This window comes from Pituophis catenifer, unplaced genomic scaffold (genome assembly GCF_029215685.1).
Source record: "Pituophis catenifer annectens isolate HBS135680 unplaced genomic scaffold, rPitCat1.0.hap2 SCAF_14, whole genome shotgun sequence".
Taxonomy (NCBI): Eukaryota; Metazoa; Chordata; class Lepidosauria; order Squamata; family Colubridae; genus Pituophis; species Pituophis catenifer.
This window is the reverse complement of record NW_027256894.1, coordinates 18,229,999-18,252,460: the sequence shown is the minus strand read 5'-3', so window position 1 is coordinate 18,252,460 and position 22,462 is coordinate 18,229,999. Positions and strand designations below refer to the sequence as shown.

Here is a 22,462-nt window from a genome sequence, read left to right as displayed (position 1 = left end):
TTCCCCTTCTGGCCAAGATGGCAACCGAGGGGCTCCAGGAGAAGGAGAGCCTGGCCGGGCTGAAAACCGAGGCGGAGAGTCTGAAGGGCAAGCTGGAAGAGGAGAGGGCCAAGCTGCACGATGTGGAACGTGAGTCGGGGCCGGGCTGGGCGAGCTGCGCCCCCGGGCATCGCCGGAGGGAGGGAAGGAGCCAGCCGGGCGCAGCTCCTGCGAGGCTCTTGCAACCCCGGGGCGGGGGGCAGCAGGGAAAGGGTCCCTCGGGGGCAGCCCCGGGCGGGGAAGGGGCGCCGCCCCAGGGCATGCAACCCACCCTCTGCACGGGCGGCTGGCGTAAACAACGGGCACCGCTGGGCGGAGACGCCGGAGAGATGCCCAGCCAGCCCAAAGCAGCGGCGGGCCAAGAGGGAATTGGGGAGGGGGGCGTCCCTTGGGTCATGGGTGGGTGGGGGGAGAGGCAATGGAGAGACCCCCCCTCTTCTCCTGCCTGCCTGCCTGCTTTTTTTTTTTTTTTTTTTTTTGCACCTCCTGCCCTTCTCTTCCTGCCAGCCAGCGAAATGGGCACCGGTGCCCTAGAAACATTCCCAGCCGTCCCCATTTGCAACCTGGCGCCCTCCAGAAGGGGGAATTGGGGAGGGGGGCGTCCCTTTGGTCATTGGGGGGGGCAAGGCAATGGAGAGACCCCCCTCTTCTCCTGCCTGCTTTTTTTTTGTACCCTGCCTCCTGCCCTCTGCCCTTCTCTTCCTGCCAGCCAGCGAAATGGGCACCTGTGCCCTAGAAACATTCCCAGCCGTCCCCATTTGCAACCTGGCGCCCTCCAGAAGGGGGAATTGGGGAGGGGGGGCGTCCCTTTGGTCATTGGGGGGGGCAAGGCAATGGAGAGACCCCCCTCTTCTCCTGCCTGCTTTTTTTTTGTACCCTGCCTCCTGCCCTCTGCCCTTCTCTTCCTGCCAGCCAGCGAAATGGGCACCTGTGCCCTAGAAACATTCCCAGCCGTCCCCATTTGCAACCTGGCGCCCTCCAGAAGGGCCTGGACTGGACCCTGTCTCTCCCCTCCAGGAATCTGGGCAGCTCAGTAAGGGTTGGTGTGGGGAGCTAACTAGGTTTGGACAGGCCTGGGGTGCAAGCTGCTGTTTTTTGGGCTGGGGGTGGGGTGGGGGGGTCGCCTTAGAATCAATCCTCCGGGCACCCCTGGATTTAGGAGTTTGGAGTTCTTGTTGGTTGGCTTGGATCTGCTGGTACCCAGATCCAAAAAAAAACAACAAACCACTTCGAACTTGGCTGGAGTTTAACAGTTGTCATCCCTATGCTTGCATAATTCGAAGGTTTTGGGTGGAAAAACCGGAACCTATTTGAATTGTAATGTATTTAAAAAATATATGCTCCATTCCATCCGTTATAAATTATCCCTCCGTGGATAAATTAACATTTGAGTTAAAAGATAAGGTAGACTCAAAATACTACACTGGTCTGACGGGATAAAGGTTTTTAAACTGGGTTTTGATAGGGGTTTTAAAATGATTTTAGTTGGGTGTTTTAAATTCAGCCAATGATTGAATTATTTTAATTAAGTTTTTAAATTTGTGCTGTATATTGTTTTTACCATGGCTGTTCACCGCCCTGAGTCCTTCGGCAGAAGGGCGGTATATAAATATAACTAACTAACTAATAACTAACTACACGGCGTGGAATAGATGGTACGATTGGATAATTGTGTCTTGTGAGCCGCCCTGCGTCTTCAGAGAGAGACAGCATATAAATTGAATTAATTAAATTCACTTAAATTCAATTCAAAAGAAAGGAGGGTAAATGTAAAATTTTGTAAGGCAATAAAATTAACAAACAGGCACCTTCAACAAGATAAAGGATGTGATAAAGTTACAAAGTCACATTCTACATTTTTTTTTCTTTTCTTCCTTTTCTTTTTTGTTTTGTTTTGTTTTTCTATTTTTTGTTGTGAGTAAGTAATGCTGCTCGGATTAATATAAATGTATTCTGTATATACTCGATATGGTATTTTATCTTTTTAAGTTTAATAAAGTTTGTTTTTAATAATAACAATAATAATAAAAAATATGCTGTCCAACTACAGTGATTTTGGACAACAGAATAACTATCAGAGTTAGAAGTCTTCTAATTCACCCCTCTGCTCGAGCAGGAAACCCTCTGCCAGTGGTTCTTCACCACGGAACCCCTTTAAATACCTTTTGTGGCCACAGATCCTCAAGATTTAAGATTTAACCACAGATTGAGAATCACAAATGCCGTTTCGGACAAATGGACGGTAAAAATAGATTAAATTGTGTCTCACTGCCTTCTCTAAGAACTGCATGGGCTTTCATTTTTATCGCCACCCGCAGTCCAGTGAGAGGTGCTAGGTTGAGCAGAGCGGACTTCCCTACCCATCTTCCTTGACTCATCCCCTCCAGATGTGTCCAGCACCAACTCTCCAATCCTTAGCCAGCTGTGGCTGAGAGTTGACCAACATATCTGGAGGGCACAGACCTGTAAAAGGTGGACAGCTCACCTCACAGGGTTGTTGGGATGAAGAAAATAGGAGAAGGAGTATTATATGTCTCCATCAGCTTGAATTATTTATAATAAAGGCAGGATTTAAAAAAAAAAAATCTTTAAAAAAATCTCAGAATTCCCCAGCTAGCATTTTGACTTCAATTCCTAGAGTTTGCTATGCTCAGGCAATGCATTTTATTTTTCTCTTTTAAATGCTTGACTTCCTTGGGCTGTTAAACAATTCGGATGCATGGAGCACTTTGAGGACTTGTCTCGCATTCAGGGCATTCCAGCCAAAAGAAAGGAAAAAGAAGGTTTAAGAGAAGTTTATTACGGTCCCCTTTGTTGCGTTCATTTCTCTTTCCCGGTGAAATAAATGCATTTCACTGATATTTTTTATCTTCCAAGAACGCTGAGATTTCTAGAGGTCTTTGGCCTTGAATAATGGGGACAAAACCCACCGAGTCCTGCAAGGCATGGTGCAATAGTGGGTTTCAATTTAGTTTGTTACTGGTTCGCTACCAATTCGCATGTGCAGAAGCGTCTGGGGGTGGGGTGGGCGGAGTCTCCCACCGCTACCAGTTCGCCTGATCTGGGACGAACTGGTAGCAACCCACCACTGGCCTGGTGAACCTTTTTTTCCCAGAGTGGAAAATAATTGTGAAAAGAAAGTGAATGTCTTAAAAATTCCTGACCTGTTCACCAGTATTTGGCTTTTCCAGCAGATGGGAATTACTGTAGCTTTTCCTGCCTGCAAGAAGATCTACTTCTCTTATTCCAAAAATCTAAAACGAGAAAGCTTCTTCGGGATGCTAGCGGTTGCTTTCTGAACGGCCAATCCATCACCGTGAGGATTAAAGAGGCAGAAATGGGTTGCTTGAATGGTAGCCAAATAAGCCATAAGGCACTGCTCGTCAGTACTGGGTTCAGGAGTCCTGCCAAAAAAATAACCCTGCCAGCAAAGACAGAGACCGGTGGTGGTAGTTCAAAGTCTGTTTGGCCCTGTAAGTGCTCTGCAAAAGAGGAATCTGTCCTGGAACTTGTCAAGGATGCGTTTGGGAGCAAAACAAGCCTGCTTACAAAAAATACTTCTGAATTCAACTTTTTTTTTTTTTTTGCTGGCCTTCTCTTTGGAAGCGTTGTGGAAGGCAGAATGAAATTTTTCAATCGGCTTTTGAAATGGATTGTCGATGTTTGTGTGGATGGTCGTTGCTTCTTTAACTGCAGTTTTAAGAAGATTTGATGTGGTTTTAATGGGGCTCCCCCAGGGTGGATTTGATTTAAATCGAGTTGATTTAAATCACAATTTAAATCATGATTTAAATCACTAGTAAAAAGGCTTGATTTAAATCAACTCGATTTAAATCATAATTTTTAAAGAGCAACTGTCATCTCTGCTACTCCTTTGACCCACTGTTGACTCACCGATAGTCCCAGTATTGCAGAATATACAGCCTCATGCTACATAACTAAGCTCCATTTCATGCTGAATAAACTAAATTATTTATGTATCTTAAATAGAAAACTATTTTACGATAGATTTTTACACCAAAAGTTTTTTATTAAAATAAATTCGATTTAAATCAAAAAAATCTGATTTTTTTGATTTTTTTTTTAAAAATCATTGATTTTTATCCACCCTGGGCTCCCCCTTTTTTTAGGACGAGAGTTGATGCTTTTTAAGGAAGCTTATTCTCTTCCTAGTAGAGAGGATTGCTCCTAAAAGACAGCATTTTACCAGTAGTGAAATATTAATAAAGGTGACTATGTTGGTTTAGGATAGGGGTCTCAACATTTGGCAACTTTAAGACCTGTCGACTTTTAACTCCCAGAATTATTCTCTTAAACCAGACCTGTGGACTTTCAACTCCCAGAATTCCCCAGCTGGCATGGCCAGCTGGGGAATTCTGGGAATTAAAGTCCACAAGTCTTAAAATTGCCAAGTTGGGAGACTCCTGATTTAGGAGCATAAATGATGCAACATAAAAGAACCAGTCATTTCCAGAATTCCAACGAGGTTGGTTGTCCAAAGAGAGCTGTAGAATTTGAAAAATTGGACATGGTGGGATTTTGTTGGACCTAATAAAATATTGCCCAAAGATCTGTAATAAGTAAATATGAATCTACTTTCTGAAATGCAATGGGCATAAAAGTTCCTAGAAATCCCTCAAGTCCTTTCCCTTCAAATTTGCAATATTCTTCTGCACAGCGGGACGGATGGACCATGTTTCCTGCTTTTATAAAATAGCAAGTCCACATACAACGTGAGAAATACACAGAGGACCTCACAGATAATTCTAAGCGTCTCCCAAAACTTTAGTTTTCAATTAACACAAAAAGGAGAAAGAAGGAACTAAGGGGGAAAAAACGATGCCCACTCCATTATCAACTCAGTGGGTGACTCGGAGCTACCACCGTCGCTCCTCTATCCACCCTATTTCACAGGTTTGTGGAGGTTATAAAATGGAAAGGTGAGAGAACAGTCAACCTGACCCTCTTTTAGATGAATGTGTGAATAAATGTGTGAATAAATAAAATGAATAGCGCTTCTACTTCTGGAGGTTGGAAATTGCGAGAAAACAACCCTTGTGGAATTCCACCTTCGCTTAGAAGTAAGCTTGTTCTTATTCTCTGGTGCTGCTGTGGCCAAGAGATGATGAGTTGATGATCAACGGTAGACTAAGTTCATTCTTCATTCCTGGTTAGATTTCCATAATTCCCAGTCAAAGGTCATTCTGACTAGAGATTAAGAATCCTAAAATCCAAACATACCTAGAGAATATCTGTGATCGTCTGAGGAGTGAGGGGATGGTTTTGGGGGTTTTGATTTACTGAGGGAAAACCCGGACCTCTCAGATTCGGGTTTTCCCAGATGGGCCAGTTTATCTATTCTAGTAAATAGAACTTTGAAAAATGCTTACTTCAGAGTTTTACTTGAAGTTGGGGGTTTTTCTGGAACTCTGACACCCACTTCATTTCCCTGGGTTGACCCGTCTTCTCCAGGTCTTCTGCTAATCCCCTTCTTAGGGGATTTGCATCTTGCATGGGGTCCTGACTGGGCCTGCTTCAGGGGTGCCCTGAGTCTCAATGCCACTTGTGAATTTCTCGTAGTGCATCAGGTGGCAGAGCGCGTGGAGGCTTTGGGACAATTTGTGATGAAGACACGGAGAACCCTGAAAGGACATGGTAATAAAGTCCTCTGTATGGACTGGTGCAAGGACAAAAGAAGAGTTGTCAGCTCTTCCCAGGTAACAGGAGTTTTAATTTGTTTATATTGTTTTTTTCAGCTTCTTTCTAGACTGGTGTTTCTCAACTTTGGCAGCTTGAAGATGGGTGGACTTCAACTCCCAGAATTCTCCAGCCAGGAATTCTGGGAGTTGAAGTCCACCCATCCTCAGAACGTTCAAGATTGAGAAAGACCTAGTCTAGACCAATGTTTCTTAGCTATTGTATCTTCTGCTCTATCCATCCTCTCTGTCAAAGAATTGGGGTTCCACCAGAACAGAAACCAAGCACACATTTTTTTCCCTAAGAAGGTCAAGATATAGAATATGTTCAACCATGCTCTCCCAAGGTTGATGTTACAGAAAGTCCCCTTGTCATAAGCGCAAAAGTCAAAACAAAGGAGAACCTGGAGGTCTTGATCCAAGTATTGTCTAAGGCCAGCAGCTCAACAAGGACATTTACGTCAAATTAGCCTGATCATGAAGGAAGTGAAAGTGTCCCTGAGGTTCTCCCCTTGGGATGGAGAAATGCTTGGCCAGTTGAGAAGTCCATCTAGATAAGCATCGTTTGCTCTGGGCTGGAACTGGATCCTGGTTTTGGCCTCATAGCTGAGTAGGAATAAAAAGGTCCATGGTGATTAAGAACACCAGAGAAAAACCATTGGCGGTGACCCACCAAAGCCCACTTGATGTACACCAAGGGTTGCTCATGAGTCATTGAGACATCATGGGATAACAACGCCACCTTCCTTGACTGCCACTAAGATCAGATTGATTAAGGCAGAATTATCTGGGCTGGTGATATCATGGTGATATCTCAAAAGGGTTTACTTTCGTTGATGTTATTTTTTGAAAGTTGACACCCCATCGGTTTAATTAAGTCAGGGCTCCTGTGCCTCATAAATTCCTGTAATTAGAGGCAGAAGGCGTAAGCAGAATTCAGTCAGTGGACTCAATTGCAGTGTCACTTCAAAATAAACACAGACATTTCAGAGTGTTTTTATTCTTCCTTCTTTAGGACGGGAAGGTGATCGTTTGGGATGCCTTCACCACCAATAAGGTGAGCTGCTTTTTAGAACATCTTTCCCCATAAGATTGTTCACAGTCTGAAGGATCTGTTGGATGGGGGAGAAGGGAGAGAAAGTACATCCCATTTTGACTTTCATTTGCATTCCCAGCATTAGGCTCTTCTCCAGTGAGTCCTTCCTTCTCATTAGATGGCCAAAGTATTTGAGTTTCATCTTCAGGATCTGGCCTTCTAAAGAGCAGTCAGTCAGGGTTGATCTCCTCTAGGACTGACCGGTTGGATCGCCTTGCAGTCCAAGGGACTCGCAGGAGTCTTCTCCAGCACCAGAGTTCAAAGGCCTCCATTCTTTGGCGTTCATGATATAATTCTTTGGCCTTGATGATATCCAACACCAAATTTGTGGCTGGTGTTGTGGGAATTGGCTACATTTTGCCCTTGGGCCTTTTCTCTAACATCTCCATGAGCTTCCCAGACCAGCAAGGCTGGGTCGAATGTTGGCTTGAGAGATGCAAGGAATGCTTTCTATTTCAGGAGCATGCGGTGACGATGCCCTGCACATGGGTGATGGCATGTGCCTATGCTCCGTCTGGATGCGCCATTGCATGTGGGTAAGCAGAAGCCTCTTTAAGGAAAGGTATTTGAAAATCTGTGTTCTGGATCATGACAAACGATGCTACTCTTTTTCTTAAACTGATGGGTTCCCAAATGGAAAATTTTAATATTGGCTATATATAGGTCGATCGGAAGGTCGGCAGTTCAGCAGTTCGAATGCCTAGTGCCACGTAACGGAGTGAGCTCCCGTTACTTGTCCCAGCTTCTGCCAACCTAGCAGTTTGAAAGCACGTAAAAAATGCAAATAGAAAAAATAGGGACCACCTTTGGTCGGAAGGGAACAGTATTCCGTGTGCCTTTGGCATTGAGTCATGCCGGCCACATGACCACAGGGACGTCTTTGGACAGCGCTGGCTCTTCGGCTTTGAAACGGAGATGAGCACTGCCCCCTAGAGTCGGGAATGACTAGCACATATGTGCGAGGGGAACCTTTACCTTTTTATATACAGTAATGGAATAAAAAACCTCCTCCAGTAAAATAACCCAGCCCAAATAGAAAACATAGAAGAATAAACAGGAGGCGACCAATCACCATTAAGTTTCAAATGCCTGCCTTAATACGATTATATTCACAATTACATTCAGGCAGAATTTGAAGGAAATCCTAGAAACGAATAGGCCAGATCCACCTCTGGAGATACGAGACCAGGGCTATCACTGAGAAGATCTCTTTTCCGTTATATTTAGTTACCATGATACCTTGGTACTCATCATTAATTGGTTCCAGGAGGCGTGACAGGTAGTAAAAATGATGAATGCTTAACATGTGGCCCTTTGTTTCGGCTAAAGAGGCTAGCGAGTCATGAGACAGCTGACACTGACAACTTCTAGCTTGCACACCGAGTACCAAACAAATGACGGGGCAAAATTTTTGCAACAAAATGCACCCCAAATTTGATGATCTTCAGAGAAGTCGAGTACCAGGGTAGCACTGTATTTATACTGTAGGTCACCTTTCCATCCATTGACCCTCAACAGAGCTTTCGGCAAATGTAATGCAACGATTATCAGTGAATTAAATAAAATTTACAAACAGAGTAAGAGGTCTCTAGAAGGTCCTCCCATGATACAGCTTCTGAAGACTCCTAGAGGAAATGAGATAAAGGAGGAGATGTCTGTCCGTATCTCAGGTTGTTCCCATCTCAGATTTTCAATCTAGTCCAGAAGTAAATTGATAATCCAGGAGCTTTGAGGGCTTCATGGTTGCAAGGTCCATACAAGTAGCATGGCTCAGGTGACACTAGCAAGATTAAATAGGTCGTGTTGTGGTCCGCCAGCAGCCTGCGGAGCTGACAGCGGAGTCAGACAGCGAGGAGGCTGGGGAGAAACATGGGCCAGTCCTGGAGTCTAGAGAAGGCCCGGATGAGGGCTCTGCATCGGAGGCAGAGATGGGGCCAGGGCCATCTGGGAGTGATGTGCGGACTCCGGAGCCTCCAGAGTCCGACAGCAGAGAGGCAGAGGAACAGGAGGAGCCTGTTCGCAGTGCGTGCATGCACAGAGCTGCCAGAAGGCACAAACAGTTAAAACAAAAGGGACGACTCAGGAGTAAGGCCTGGAGATGATTGGCCCCTCCCATAAGGCTTAAAAGAGCAGCAAAGGCATGTGGGCACTTTGCAGGAAAGCAACATTGTTAATTCTGTTCCCAGTCAGCATCTCTGTTTGATTCTGGAATCCGTGTGGCTTTGCCAAGTAGGTCTTTGGCAGCGTGTCAAGGGAGAGAAAGGTTGGTGATTATCCCGAAGGACTTCTCACAACTAATTGGGACTCAGCTGTGAATGAACGTAATTCACAGCTGTTGCAATAAAAGAGGTTTTTGGGACTACTCGTGTGTTTTAATGACTCAGGAAGCTTAGGTCATCACAGGTCGGTTTTATTACCGAACCTGAAAATGGGTGGGCCATCTGATTATTCTGAATACTGAACTATATTTTGGAAAAGACCCCTCTGTGTGCATGTGTGGGGAAGAAACTAAGACACTTGCTACCATGGTCTACTTTCTCAAAGAGACCATGGGTAGAGCGCTCCTGTGATATTTTCAAAAAGGACTTTCCTTCTCTTTTTTTCCTCACTTGTTTTTAATCTAGTGGTCTGGATAACAAATGCTCGGTATACCCCCTGACCTTTGAAAAAAACGAGAACCTGGCCGCCAAGAAGAAATCTGTCGCAATGCACACTAACTACTTGTCAGCTTGCAGCTTCACTAATTCTGATATGCAGGCGAGTACATCCAATGTGCATCTCGTTGTTACTCTTTGCATTACTCTACACAAAAGTTGTGTAGTTCAGAGGGAGCATGGTTTTCACTATCCCTGTAAAAACACTCATTTGGGGTTTTTTGGGATAGGCATGGCTAAAACATTCTTTGTTTCAGAGAGGAAAATCAGAGTCGCCCCTTTTATCATCCCACAGAACTGAAGTCCACCTAGTAAGGGCTCCTATCATCATCATCATCTTTTAACGACCCCATAATCCCTTGCGGGGTGGATCTAGGCAACTGAATGGAGCTAGCAGAGTGTTTTAAAGGCCGGATGCCCTTCCTGTCACCAATGCGGAGTTTTATTCAGCAGATATATTCTCAGTGTGCCCAGAGAGAGAGAAATATCTGCCTCTACCTAGGATCGAACTCACAGCCTCCTGATTGTGAGGCGAGAGCTCCACCTGTAGGCCACCTCAACACTCCTAATAAGGGATCCTATCCTCCCCCCCAAAAAATAATAAATTAAAAAAATATGGAAAAGAAAATTGCAAACTTTGAAAATCCTCAATTTGTGGATAGAACAATTGGCTGATGGTTTCTCCATAATTCTTCAGGAGGAGAAGACGTTCTCCAAAAATTTCTGAAGGCAAAATTCTCCTTCTGTGACGGAGGTCAGTCTACTGCTGGAGAACCCCAGTGAGAAATGTCTGTGGAGATTCTCAGTCATCCAGGGTCATGGTTGTCCCAAAGATAATTTTTTTTCAAGAGGCAACTGGACCTCCTTTGTTTTTCCTTGAAGATGTTTTGCTTCTCATCCAAGAAGATTCTTCAGTTCTGAACTGAAACGTTGTCAAGGAAAAACAAAGAACGTCCCATTGTCTCCTGAAATAAACACCTTTGGGACACTCCAGTGAGAAGATTCTCATATTCGTCTTCTCTTGGAACTGAATGAAACTGGGGAGGCTACAGACCAAGGAAGAAAGGATTGCTGGAGAAACTCACACAAGCTCCTTCTCCACCTTGTGTCAGCACTTCAAGCTTCATTTACTCTAGTGCTGACATAAGAAGGAGAAGCGGAGGCATCTGGAAAGGGACGTTTGACTTTTCACCTACTTATTTTCCCTGGAGATAATATCCCCTAGGAGATGAGATGGGAGGGGGGGAAATTCCTTTGAGCTGGAGCAGTAGATTAGGGGTAGAATGACTTGGAAGATGGCCAATGAGTGCAGGGGAGTGGGGAACGGAAAGGGAGGGTTTTGGGTCTGGAAGTCAGTGTTGGCTACGATGAGCCAGGATCTAGAATGTCGTGCTCAATAAATGGGAGTTTTTATCAAAGACTTTGTTTGAAATGCAATTTATTTGAGACGACCTCGAAACTTGACACCTTGCTAAATTCAGTGGTGCTCCACTTAAGAGAATGTTCGCTTAACATTCTCTTTTTCTTTCTGAAAGAAATGCCCAAGGTGCTTTTGGTGCAAAATTGAGCGTGGCGTTAGATCTCTTTCAGTGTGCTAGCGAAATATCAGCTCGAGCGGAGTCTATTCTGGGATGTGAGAGGAAATTGCTATTTCCCACTCCGCTGTTTCCAGGAATAAGCCCAAGATGACGGTGCAAGTCTATTGCTATGGAAACCAGTGTCACCCATCTACCTGTGGGCTCTGAGTATATGAAACTGTAGCCTTGAGAAAGAGGAAGCTGGTGGAATAATTAAAGCCAATATGATGCAGAATCAGGAGTCTCTGAACATTCTGAATCCCAAATTTACTTTTGGAGATGTTTTGGGAAGTGGCCTATAAGGAATGAGAAATCACTGAAAAGAGATTTTCTGGGTGAAAAGGCCTCCATTTTTCTAGACGTTGGCATTCTTTTGAGCAAAAATGTGGCTTTTCTTTTTTCTTTTTTTAAATTTTTCAGGGACAAATTACAATATAATGGATGGAACTTGCTCTGTTTGGCTGCTCCCATTTCAAACAGGAATTGCATCTCATTGCTTCTTAATCAATGGTCAGCATGCAACCCCTTTGCCCCATTATGGCCTCTGAAGCCAAGAAAATGAAGTTCTCGCTCTTACATATTTGTGTTGATTTAATCACAGTGTTGACTGCACAGATGGGGGAACAAAAGACCAAATCACTCTTGCTTTTGGTAGACACTGATACATTTTGCTCTCTGAATTTATAGAGACCTAATCCTAAGTGGGTTTGGCCCCCCAATGGGATTTTCCCATGTATTTTACCAGGAAATGTAGATAGGGTGGGTTCAAAAACTCAGCACCCTCCTAAGCATTCCGATGGGCTAGGAATCCGTCAGCGAAGTACATTTTGCTCTCCGAATTCATGGAGACCTAACCCTAACAGGGTTTGGCCCCCAATGGGATTTTACCAGGAAACGTATAGGGCAGGTTCGAAAAGTCAACCCCCTTCTAAGCATACTGAGGTGCTAGAAATCCATTGGTGAAGCCCATTTTGCCCTCCAAATTCATGGAGATCTGATTCCTCTCTTGATTCCATGCTCCCAGCCTCTGCCTTTTCTTCTCCTACCATTGAAGACCAAAGTTTTAGTAAATCAATTAATTCAGGAGAGAGACAGTCCTTTAATAAGAATCAAAGGACCGTGTGACGGGGGGTTTGGTGAATCAAGGAAGAAGCCAAGAGAATTCGTGATTTGATGCAAATGGTTTGAACGGCCTCTTTGATTTTTTTTTCGTCTCCCCCGCTAAAGATCTTGACTGCAAGCGGTGATGGTACCTGTGCCCTCTGGGACGTCGAAAGCGGGCAGCTTCTACAGAGTTTCCACGGACACGGGGCAGATGTCTTGTGCCTGGATCTTGCTCCTTCAGAAACCGGGAACACGTTTGTGTCAGGGGTAAATCAAGCTTATCTTTATGCAGGATGGGAATCAATGACCACTTTGCTTAATGATAGTTTCCCAGCCACAATTGTGGTTGTTAAACGAGGAGTCGCCTTACTGCTGCTGTTAGGGCTTGTGGACACAGGATGAGAGCAGGAGGCAGATGTTAATGCTGTACAAGGATATTTCAAACAAACCGCATCCGTTTTGTGATCTCTTGTGCTCTTGGAGATGGAGCTAGAGCTTCTTATTATGTTGTTGTCATTTGTTTTGTTTTTTTAAACAAGTTTTTATTTATTTTTTTATTCCATATACATATTTTGTGGACAGTATATTGATTAGGTCAAGTACAGTGGTGAAATCCAAAATTTTTTACTACTGGTTCTGTGGGCGTGGCTTGGTGGGCGTGGTGTGGTGTGGCTTGGTGGGAGTGGCAGGGGAAGGATACTGCAAAATCTCCATTCCCACTCCATTCCAGGGGAAGGATACTGCAAAATCCCCATTCCCTCCCCACTCCTGGGGGAAGGATACTGCAAAATTTCCATTCCCACCCCATTCTGGGGCCAGCCAGAGGTGGTATTTGCTGGTTCTCTGAACTACTCAAGATTTCCGCTACCAGTTCTCTGAACTGCTCAAAATTTCTGCTACCGGTTCTCCAGAACTTGTCAGAACCTGCTGGATTTCACCCCAGTCAAGTCTTTTTTTTTTTTTTTAAACCAATGTTAACACTAATAATACAAATCAGTATATATAATCCTAATGTCCCAACTTCAACGATGCTATTCTTTTTTTTCATAATCCTTTGTCATTTTCCCATTAATTCATTTAAACATTTCTTTATGCCATATATTTGTTCCCCTACTAAATGCTATTATTTAATATTTTAAAAATTACTCATTATACCACCATAACTTCCAGATTCCAAATAGGATTATTAATAATGCCAAATATTAACAATATTTAATCAATCCCGGGAGTGTACCTCCAAGTCCCCACAATTTCCAAATCTTAACAAATAAAGTTCATAATATACTTTAAAACACCGTAAACAGGGGTGAAATCCAGCAGGTTCTGGAGAACCGGTAGCAGAAATTTTGAGCAGTTCAGAGAACCGGTAGAGGAAATTTTGAGTAGTTCGGAGAACCAGCAAATACCACCTCTGGCTGGCCCCAGAATGGGGTGGGAATGGAAATTTTGCAGTATCCTTCCCCCAGGAGTAGGGAGGGAATGGGGATTTTGCAGTAGCCTTCCCCCAGGAGTGGGGCGGGAATGGAGATTTTGCAGTATCCTTCCCCTGCTATGCCCACCAAGCCATGCCCACCAAGCCATGCCCACAGAACCGGTAGTAAAAAAAATTGGATTTCACCACTGACCGTAAATATTAATAATACAACTGAATTTCCTTGTTGTTGTCATTTGTTTAGGGGTGTGATAAAAAAGCAATGATCTGGGACATGCGGACCGGACAATGCATTCAATCCTTCGAAACCCACGAGTCAGATATTAATGGTGTCAGGTGAGAATCCTATTTTTGAAACAAAAAAAGCTTTGCGGGCGCAGCTTTGCGGGAGAAGGCAATGGAATGGGCCTCTTGTGCCATCTCACAGCTGGTCTGCCGTCTTCTGGATCCAACACGAAACTGAAGAACTGTTGGGAAACACCGAGCCAGGCAAAGTGTAGGAATCAAGCAGGGAAGTAGCCTCGAATCTTTGCACAGCCGCACGAGACATAGGGCTGACCTCCTTTAAGTTCCATGGGCCCATAACTGTTTGTTCCCAAGAGAAGGCAAGCAGCCTGGGGAAAAATTCCTGTACTATAGGTAAAACACAATAAAATAGTTACCCATATTTTTCGGACTGTGAGACACACCTAGATTTCGAAGAGGAAAAGAAGAAAAAAAAAGTTTTTGGCTTCCGCGGTTCTGGTTTTTTGCCCTCCCCGGTCCCCAGGAGCACTCTGCAGGCTTCCCAAATCCTCTGCACATCCCTTTATTTGCAAAACCGGGACGTGTGTGTGTGTGGGGGGGGGGGTTGGGAGGCCAAAACCAGGGCCGTATTCTATCTATAAGACACACCAACATTTCCACCCACTTTTTTGGGGGGGGGAAAGTGCATCTTATAGTCCGAAAAAATATAGTAACTTGAACTTTTCACCTAAGGATCTGGTTTTGCTAGCTCCTGACAAGGACTGATTCAAATGATCTTGGCTTGTCCAGTGTCAGTGAAAATCTGGATGTGAGTCAATACGAGAATCTCCCTTACTGGTGCCATGCAGTCAGGGCCATGGCCTGGTAAAATCTTGGCACGATCAAGGGAAAGTCCAAGGGCTCAGCTGTGTTTTGCAAGAATTGCCAAATATTGCTTCAAAAGTGTGCTGACCTTTTTTGATTCCTCTTTGTGAAGGTACTACCCAAGTGGAGACGCCTTTGCTTCTGGCTCAGATGATGCCACAGTACGTAACATTATTTAATTTTGAGAGAGACACATTCCTTCCCCAAAAATGAAGGCTGGACCTAAATAGAGGTCCCAGTGGCTTGTTGGATGCAGCTTGTGAATGACTGATTAAAGTGGCTTAGCTATCATATGTAAGACCATTTGCTGTACCTTCAATGTGTGTTCAGAAGAGATGATTTGTGGTGTTCAGAGAAATAACTGGTTGTCTGGGATAGAGGGACACGGTGGCTCAGAGGCTAAGACGCTGAGCTTGTCGATCGAAAGGTTGGCAGTTCAGCGGTTCGAATCCCTAGTGCCGTGTAACGGGGTGAGCTCCCGTGACTTGTCCCAGCTTCTGCCAACCTAGCAGTTCGAAAGCACATAAAAAATGCAAGTAGAAAAATAGGGACCACCTTTGGTGGGAAGGTAACAGTGTTCCGTGCGCCTTTGGTGTTGAGTCATGCTGGCCACATGACCACGGAGACGTCTTCGGATAGCGCTGGCTCTTCGGCTTTGAAACAGAGATGAGCACCGCCCCCTAGAGTCAGGAATGACTAACACATTACGTGCGAGGGGAACCTTTACCTTTACCTTGTCTAGGATGTTTGGTCAATTGGAATCTACAGATATCCTGATGAAAGTTCTCTATGTCTAAAAACTCAGGAGTTGGGTTGCTATCAAACCACACATTCTCCATTAGCGGTGTATTGTCCATCATTGCCAGTAGAGAAGAGAAGAACCAGTGGTCAGTCCTGTAAATAGTGTTAAATTCAATGTCTATGGAGATTCTCAGTCATCCAGGTTCATGGTTGGCCCAAAGGTGCTTTCTCAAGAGGCAACTAGACTTCCTGGTTTTTCTTTGAAGACGTTTCGCTTCTCATCCAAGAAGCCTCTTCAGCTCTGGCTTCAGCTCTATGCAAGGAATATTAATCCTTCCATTTCCAACCATCCAGTCAGAGCTGAAGAAGCTTCTTGGATGAGAAGTGAAACATCTTTGAAGAAAATGAGCCGCCCTGAGTCCTTGTGGAGAAAGGGCGGCATATAAGTCCGATAAATAAATAAATAAAATCCAGTTGCCTCTTGAAAAAGCACCTCAGGGATAGTGCTAGACTCCCAATTCCTGTCAACCTCAACCAAGTGTGCCAGTAGTTGGGAATGATAAGAGTGCAAATTCCAGATCCTTTGAAGGACTTGAGATCTCATGTCTCTGCCTGACATCAAATTCCTAGGTCAACGAACATTCTTCTAAAATTTTCCCATTGCCACCTCATGGATGTATAAGACCTAAGGATGGACAGTCTTTGACTTCCAGATGTTGCTCTTACAACTTCCAGCATCCCCTACGTATATTGGCTAAGACTTTTGGGGATGTACTTCAAGATATGCATGTGGTTATTTTCTTGGCCAGCTTACTTAGAGGGACTCTGAATTCCTCCATCTCTCTGTCCTTACTGAATCTGAACCAAGATTCGATATTCCTTTAAGATTTAAGATTATCTTCTTAGCCTTGGAATTTCTCCAGGGCTTTTAGCTCAGATCTTTTCATCGCTCACTGCTCTTAAAAGGGTTAACATGGAATAATCCACAGATATTTTGCCCTGGACTCCTAGAGGAAGGGGGACAAATCAATAAGCCAAAGAAATATCCTAAACAAATGGGTTGAATGTAATCTCTACGAGCCAAACCACAGCTTTGGAATTTATGTGGGAGGAAAAAAGTTACAACGGCAAAGGAGGTAGAAGAAGGATGGAATGTTATTGGAAGCTAATTTTAAATGTTATTTATTAGCTTGTTTTGGACATCCTGTCCCCATCTTTCCATGCCAAAAGATTATTCCAAGGTGGTGTAAAAATGCTTTCGTAACAAAAATAAGCTAAAATAATAATCTCCCAAGGCAGCAAAGAAATCTATAGAAATCTGACTGAGGGACTTGAATAGGGAAAAAGGACGGTTGAAATAAATGCATCCTTGTACTTTCTTAAAAAGGAGATGTGTTCTCTTGGGAAGCCACTTCATAACTTACCTGGTCAAGCGAAAAAGTCAAGGTGGACTTCTTTGATAAGGCAATCCATTAGCTGAGGTACCAAATGCTAGATTTTCACAGCTAAGAACGTGCTTCCAACATCAGTTTCTTTGGGCAGCCTCTTTCAATTTCAATTTATAGAAAAGAATATAGAATAACAGAGTTGGAAGGGACCTTGAAGGTCTTCTAGTCCAACACCCTACCCAGGCAGGAAACCCTACCCTACTTCAGACAAATGGTTATCCAATCTCTTCTTAAAAATTTCCAGTGTTGGAGCATTCACAACTTCTGGAGGCAAGTTGTTCCACTGATTAATTGTTCTCACTGTCAGGAAATTCCTCCTTAGTTCTGAGTTGCTTCTCTCCTTGGTTAGTTCCCACTTGTCCCACCCTCAAGTGCTTTGGAGAATAGTTTGACTCCCTCTTCTTTGGGGCAGCCCCTGAGATACTGGAACACTGCTATCATGTCTCCTCTAGTCCTTCTTTTCATTAAACTAGACATACCCAGTTCCTGCAACCGTTCTTCATGTGTTTTATCCTCCAGTCCCCTAATCCTCTTTGTTGCTCTTCTCTGCACTCTTTCTAGAGTCTCAACATCTTAGGCAACTTCCAGATGTATGGCCTTCCCATTCCCAGAATTCCTTGAGCAGAATATCCATACATGAGAATTCTGGAGATTGAGATCCAAACAGCTTAAAGAGAGACAGTTTAGGGATGGTGACTCTAGAATGATCATAGAAGCTCCATGGGAGTTGAAGCTTGACACATCTGGGCATCATGTTAACGTAACTTAGCAGTGTGTAGGGCACAGTATTCAGATTTACGTAGCTTTGTTGGCATAGCTAAGATGAGTGGTGTGGTGTCCTAGGAGTGAAGACACTGCCTCACACTTGGAAGGTTGAGAGTTCAATCCCAGGTAGCGGCAGACGTTTCTCTCCTAGGGTGCAAAGAAAAAAATATCTGCTGCTGTGAACTCCACGTGCTGTCAGGAAGGGCAGCCGGCCAGTAGACGCTCAGCTCCATCCCAACTCTACCCCTAATTAAGAGATTACAGGGTTGTAAGGGAGTTTTACTGGTACGGCTAAAATCTTGCGTACAATCATATCATTTAAAAATGATCTAGATAATGAATTTTCTTTCTTTTTTTTTTCTTCCCTTCTTCTTGAGTGCCGTTTATATGACCTCCGAGCAGACAGAGAGGTGGCCATTTATTCCAAAGAAAGCATAATCTTCGGAGCATCCAGCGTGGATTTTTCTCTTAGTGGTGAGATGTGGATCCTGATGTATTTTCTTTCCTCATGGAACTAACAAGGAGGAGAATGAAGCGTGGTCTCCTTCCAGTTTAGCTTGGCTGGCGATAGCAGCATCAGTGAAGTTAAACTCTTCCAGACTTTGAAACTTAAAAGAGTCCCTCCTGAGTTGGTCCTTCAACTCTAGGTGTGTTTCAGCTCTTTCGCTTAGAAAATATATATATATGAAGTTAACTAGCAAAAGGTGTAGCATTGACTTGATTTGAATTTAACTGCTCAAGGTGGAGTGCAGACAACTTTTCCTTTAGCCCAATGGACTCACTCAGATAGGTGAGTGGGGTGAGGTTTATGACACTGAAGTAAAATCACAAAGTCATAAGGTGGGAAAGTTGAGCTGAGAATTTACAGCTTTGTTGTGAAGTATGATTGCTGGCTGAAGATCAATTTTTCCCTTTAGAATTGAAAGTGGTTTTCTTCCACTTGCGAATCTGTTTGGGGAGCTTTGATTGATTGAGTGTGTCAACAGCATAAATGATTGACCGATTGTGTCGTCAGCATAACGCTGTGATTCAGAATAAAGCATAACAGAGTTGGAAGGGACCTTGGAGGTCTTCTAGTCCAACCCCCTGCCCAGGCAGGAAACCTGCACCATTTCAGACAAATAGTTGTCCAATCTCTTCTTAAAAACCTTCAGTCCACAATTCCTGGAGGCAAGTGGTTCCACTGATTAATTGTTCTCATTGTCAGGAAATTCCTCCTTAGTTCTAAGTTGCTTCTCTCCTTGATTAGTTTCCACCCATTGCTTCTTGTCCTGCCTTCAGGTGCTTTGGAGAATAGCTTGACTCCCTCTTCTTTGGGGCAGCCCCTGAGATATTGGAGCATTGCATATTGGAATCTGACCTGACCAGCATTTTGTCCACAGGGCGTTTATTATTTGCGGGCTACAACGACTACACCATAAATGTTTGGGATGTTCTGAAAGGATCTCGCGTCTCCATTTTGTTCGGCCACGAGAACCGCGTTAGCACTTTGAGGGTTTCGCCCGACGGGACTGCGTTTTGTTCTGGATCTTGGGATCACACTCTAAGGGTAAGTAAGGATGTTGTCTTCATCTCTCTCTCTCTCTCTCTCTCTCTCTCTCTCTCTCTCTCCCTCCCTCCCTCCCTCCCTCTCTCTCTCTCTCTTTCTTTCTTAAATCCAAAGGAGAATCCCTGTAACGACACTAATCATTGTTTGATGTTTTTCTCCACAGATCTGGGCTTAAGTAGCAGGGCAGTTTCCCACCATGTATGCACATAGGGAACCATAGGATCGCAAATCCCAAGGAACATCAGTTTAATGGGGGGGAGGAAACCTGCCGCAAAGAACTCTATCACGACCTTAAATGGATGGTGAAAAGATGGAAAGAGACACCGTGTTAGTATTTATCACATCGCTGCCCAATTCAAAGCTACTTCTAGATAGACAATATATATAGATAGATATATAGATAGATATACCTTTATCGTACGCGAGGGGCGCTGGGCGTGAGAGTTTATGTGTTGCTATAGTCAGAACATGTTTTTAATTCTCTTTTTGAAACTACTGTACCTTTTTTTTTTGTCCTTTGATAGAGAGGATAATCATTCTAAAGCCAGACTTTTGGAGAAATCATAACTGGTTAGCATTTTAAATCACGCTGTCCATGTCGTGTTTGCATGAAGTGACGTTCCTTTCTAAAGTCGATTTGGCATTAAAATAGAAACCAGTGTAAGGGGTTGGTGGTTGTTGTTTTTTTCACTTTGGATTTTTGTTTTTTTTAAAAAAAATCAGGGTATCTGAGGGTTTGTTTGCACATTCCATATTAGAAGCAGGACGAGAGGAAGCGATTCTCTTTCCTTGCTCTTCAAGGTCTCAGGTGACACAGAGAGAGAGAGAGAGAGAGAGACAGTGCTGTGCAATGGGTAGGCTGGATTCGAAGTCCCCACTCAGCCGTGAAGCACACCGGGTGCCCGTGGCCTCAGTCACTATCTCTCAACCTAGCCTACCTCATAAGATTGTTGTGTGGGGGAAAAAAAACCCTCCACAAAGTGGTGCAGAAGACGAATGACGCTGCCTTGGTCATCTTGGGAGTCAATTCGGGATAGAAAACAGGGACCATATGAAATGAACAAGTGACTTCAAAGTTCTTTGGGTGGGATCTGGCTTGATGACAGGACCTCTCCCGGTTACTTGAGGCCCCATCCAAAAAGATTGTGGGGAACGGAAAATCTGGTGCATCGACCAGATTTCCATCTTCCTTTTGGCTCTTACGGAATGCATGCATCAAACCTGATTGGAAACCCTCTTTCTTCCAACCGAAAAGAAACAAATAATTCAAATTAAAATCGGTGGTTTGTATTTGCTGTTTCTGTGAGCTGGATCCAAGGGGTGCCCAAATACAGGTAGTCCTCGACTTACAACAGCTCATTTAGTGACCGAAGTTGCAATGACACTGAAAAAAGTGACTTAGGACCATTTTTCGCACTTATGACCGCCGCAGCATTCCCCATGGTCAGGTGATTTACCTTCGGATGCTTGACAACTGACTCACATTTATGACAGTTGCAGTGTCTCCGGGGCCGGGGTCGCGTGATCCCCCTTTGCGCCCTTCTGATAAGCAAAGCCCATGCAGAAGCCAGATTCACTGAACAACGTTGTTACTAACTTAACAACTTGCCGTGATTCACTGAACAACCGTCGTAAAATGGGGCAAAAGTCATTTAGCAAATTTCTCACTTAACAACATCAATTCTGGGCTCAGTTGTGGTCGTAAGTCGAGGGCTGCTTGTACCATCGGGTTGTAACTTAACTTGGACATATTTCCAGCCACGGCATCCTTCGATCCTTCGAATGATCGAAGATCCTTGCGATTCTGAAATTCCAATGGCCGCCGTCCCTGTGATCCCATTTCAGGTCCTTGGCAATCGGCTCGCATTTGTAGCCATTTGCAGCTTTAACCTGTCTTAAAACACTTTGCTGAAAACTGATGTTTACGTCCTGTTTTCAACAAAACCGCCTCATAGCGAACAATGGTTCCGCTTAACAACCGTAGCATTCGCTTAATGGCTGTAGAGTTCACTTTACAACTGTGGCGGATGGTCCCTTAATGACTGTAAGGTTGTAGAATCGGGCCTGGTCATGTGACGATCTGCTTATGACCGACTTACGACTGTTAACGGGGAAGGTTTCCTCCTGGTTGTAGGTTGAGGTCTCCCTGTCTTGTTAGGAAGACAGGATTACTACCAGGGATCAGTTGTTGGCCTAATTTTGGGAAAATGCTATTTTTTATTAGTTTATAGTATAAAATACAAAAATTAGTGTAATCAAAGTGTTGCGTTTGGTCAACAAATCTGTTTTTTTCCCCTTGTTGGATGGGGAGGAAGGGATGATGACCCCCCCCCCCCCAAAATATGGTAAATGAAGAGGTTGGAGTCCTCTGTTCACACGAAGAGCAACCCATTAATAGGTTATGCTTTGAGGAGCATTCTTTAGGAGAGTTAGAGTCCCTAATAACAGTCAGCAAAGCAGTGTGCTCCAAATCCTGTTTTTCCCACCTCAGGGGTGTCCAATCTTAGCAACTTTTAAGACCGTTGGACTTCAACTCCCAGAATTCCTGAGCCAAGCAACTTTAAGACTTGTGGACTTCAACTTCTAGAATTCCCCAACCAGCCATTCTGGGAGTTGGAAGCCCCACAAGTCTTAAAGTTGCCAAGGTTGAACACTCCTGCCTTAAATGGACCTTCTGAACTCACGCCACTGAAATACAGGAGAAAGGCAACTTCCCCATAATTTTTTGACCAAAAACAACACAACATAGATGATCAAAGCCATTGGCATATTTTCTTTAGTTCAAATTTAATCATAGTGCTGGGAGGCAGGATTTTTTTTTCTCTCTCTCTCTCTCTTCCTCCCAAGAAAAGAATTTTTTTTTTTACTGAATGGGCTGTTTTTAAAGCAGAGTTTGTGACCTTTGGGTGGTGAATTGAAATTGGAAGGCTTTTTGAAGATAGCGTATAGAAGTTATTGTGATTATTATTTAGAAAGACGGATTCATGAAGATGACTTCATGGGACTTCTCTGAATCTACATACACAGGTCTAGGAAGAGGTGTAAATATTTCTAAGTGATTCCATGTTTCTAGGGAATTGACATTCTGCCATTCCTGGAAACAGCTTGACAAATCACTGCCCTGGCACTTTCCACTTGGAAAAGAGATCGGTGTCCTTTTTTATGACATGGGCAACCAGTTTTGCCCATTGTCCAAGGGGTTGCCCTGTAGAAATGACCACGGTTAGCTTGTGATGCAATGACGATTTGAC

The 22,462-nt window shown here is 44.0% G+C and overlaps 1 protein-coding gene across 1 annotated transcript; it reads left to right on the top strand.

Moving 5' to 3' along the window:
- On the top strand, positions 1-22,012 carry GNB5 (G protein subunit beta 5). The gene is made up of 11 exons (XM_070953489.1): positions 1-129; positions 5,620-5,756; positions 6,751-6,792; positions 7,291-7,367; positions 9,456-9,588; positions 12,290-12,433; positions 13,843-13,934; positions 14,821-14,869; positions 18,040-18,136; positions 19,045-19,211; positions 19,375-22,012. The coding sequence occupies exons 1-11, from the start codon at positions 18-20 to the stop codon at positions 19,384-19,386; spliced, it is 1,062 nt and encodes a 353-aa protein (XP_070809590.1). The 5' UTR covers positions 1-17; the 3' UTR covers positions 19,387-22,012.
- The last annotated feature ends 450 nt before the right edge of the window (positions 22,013-22,462 follow it).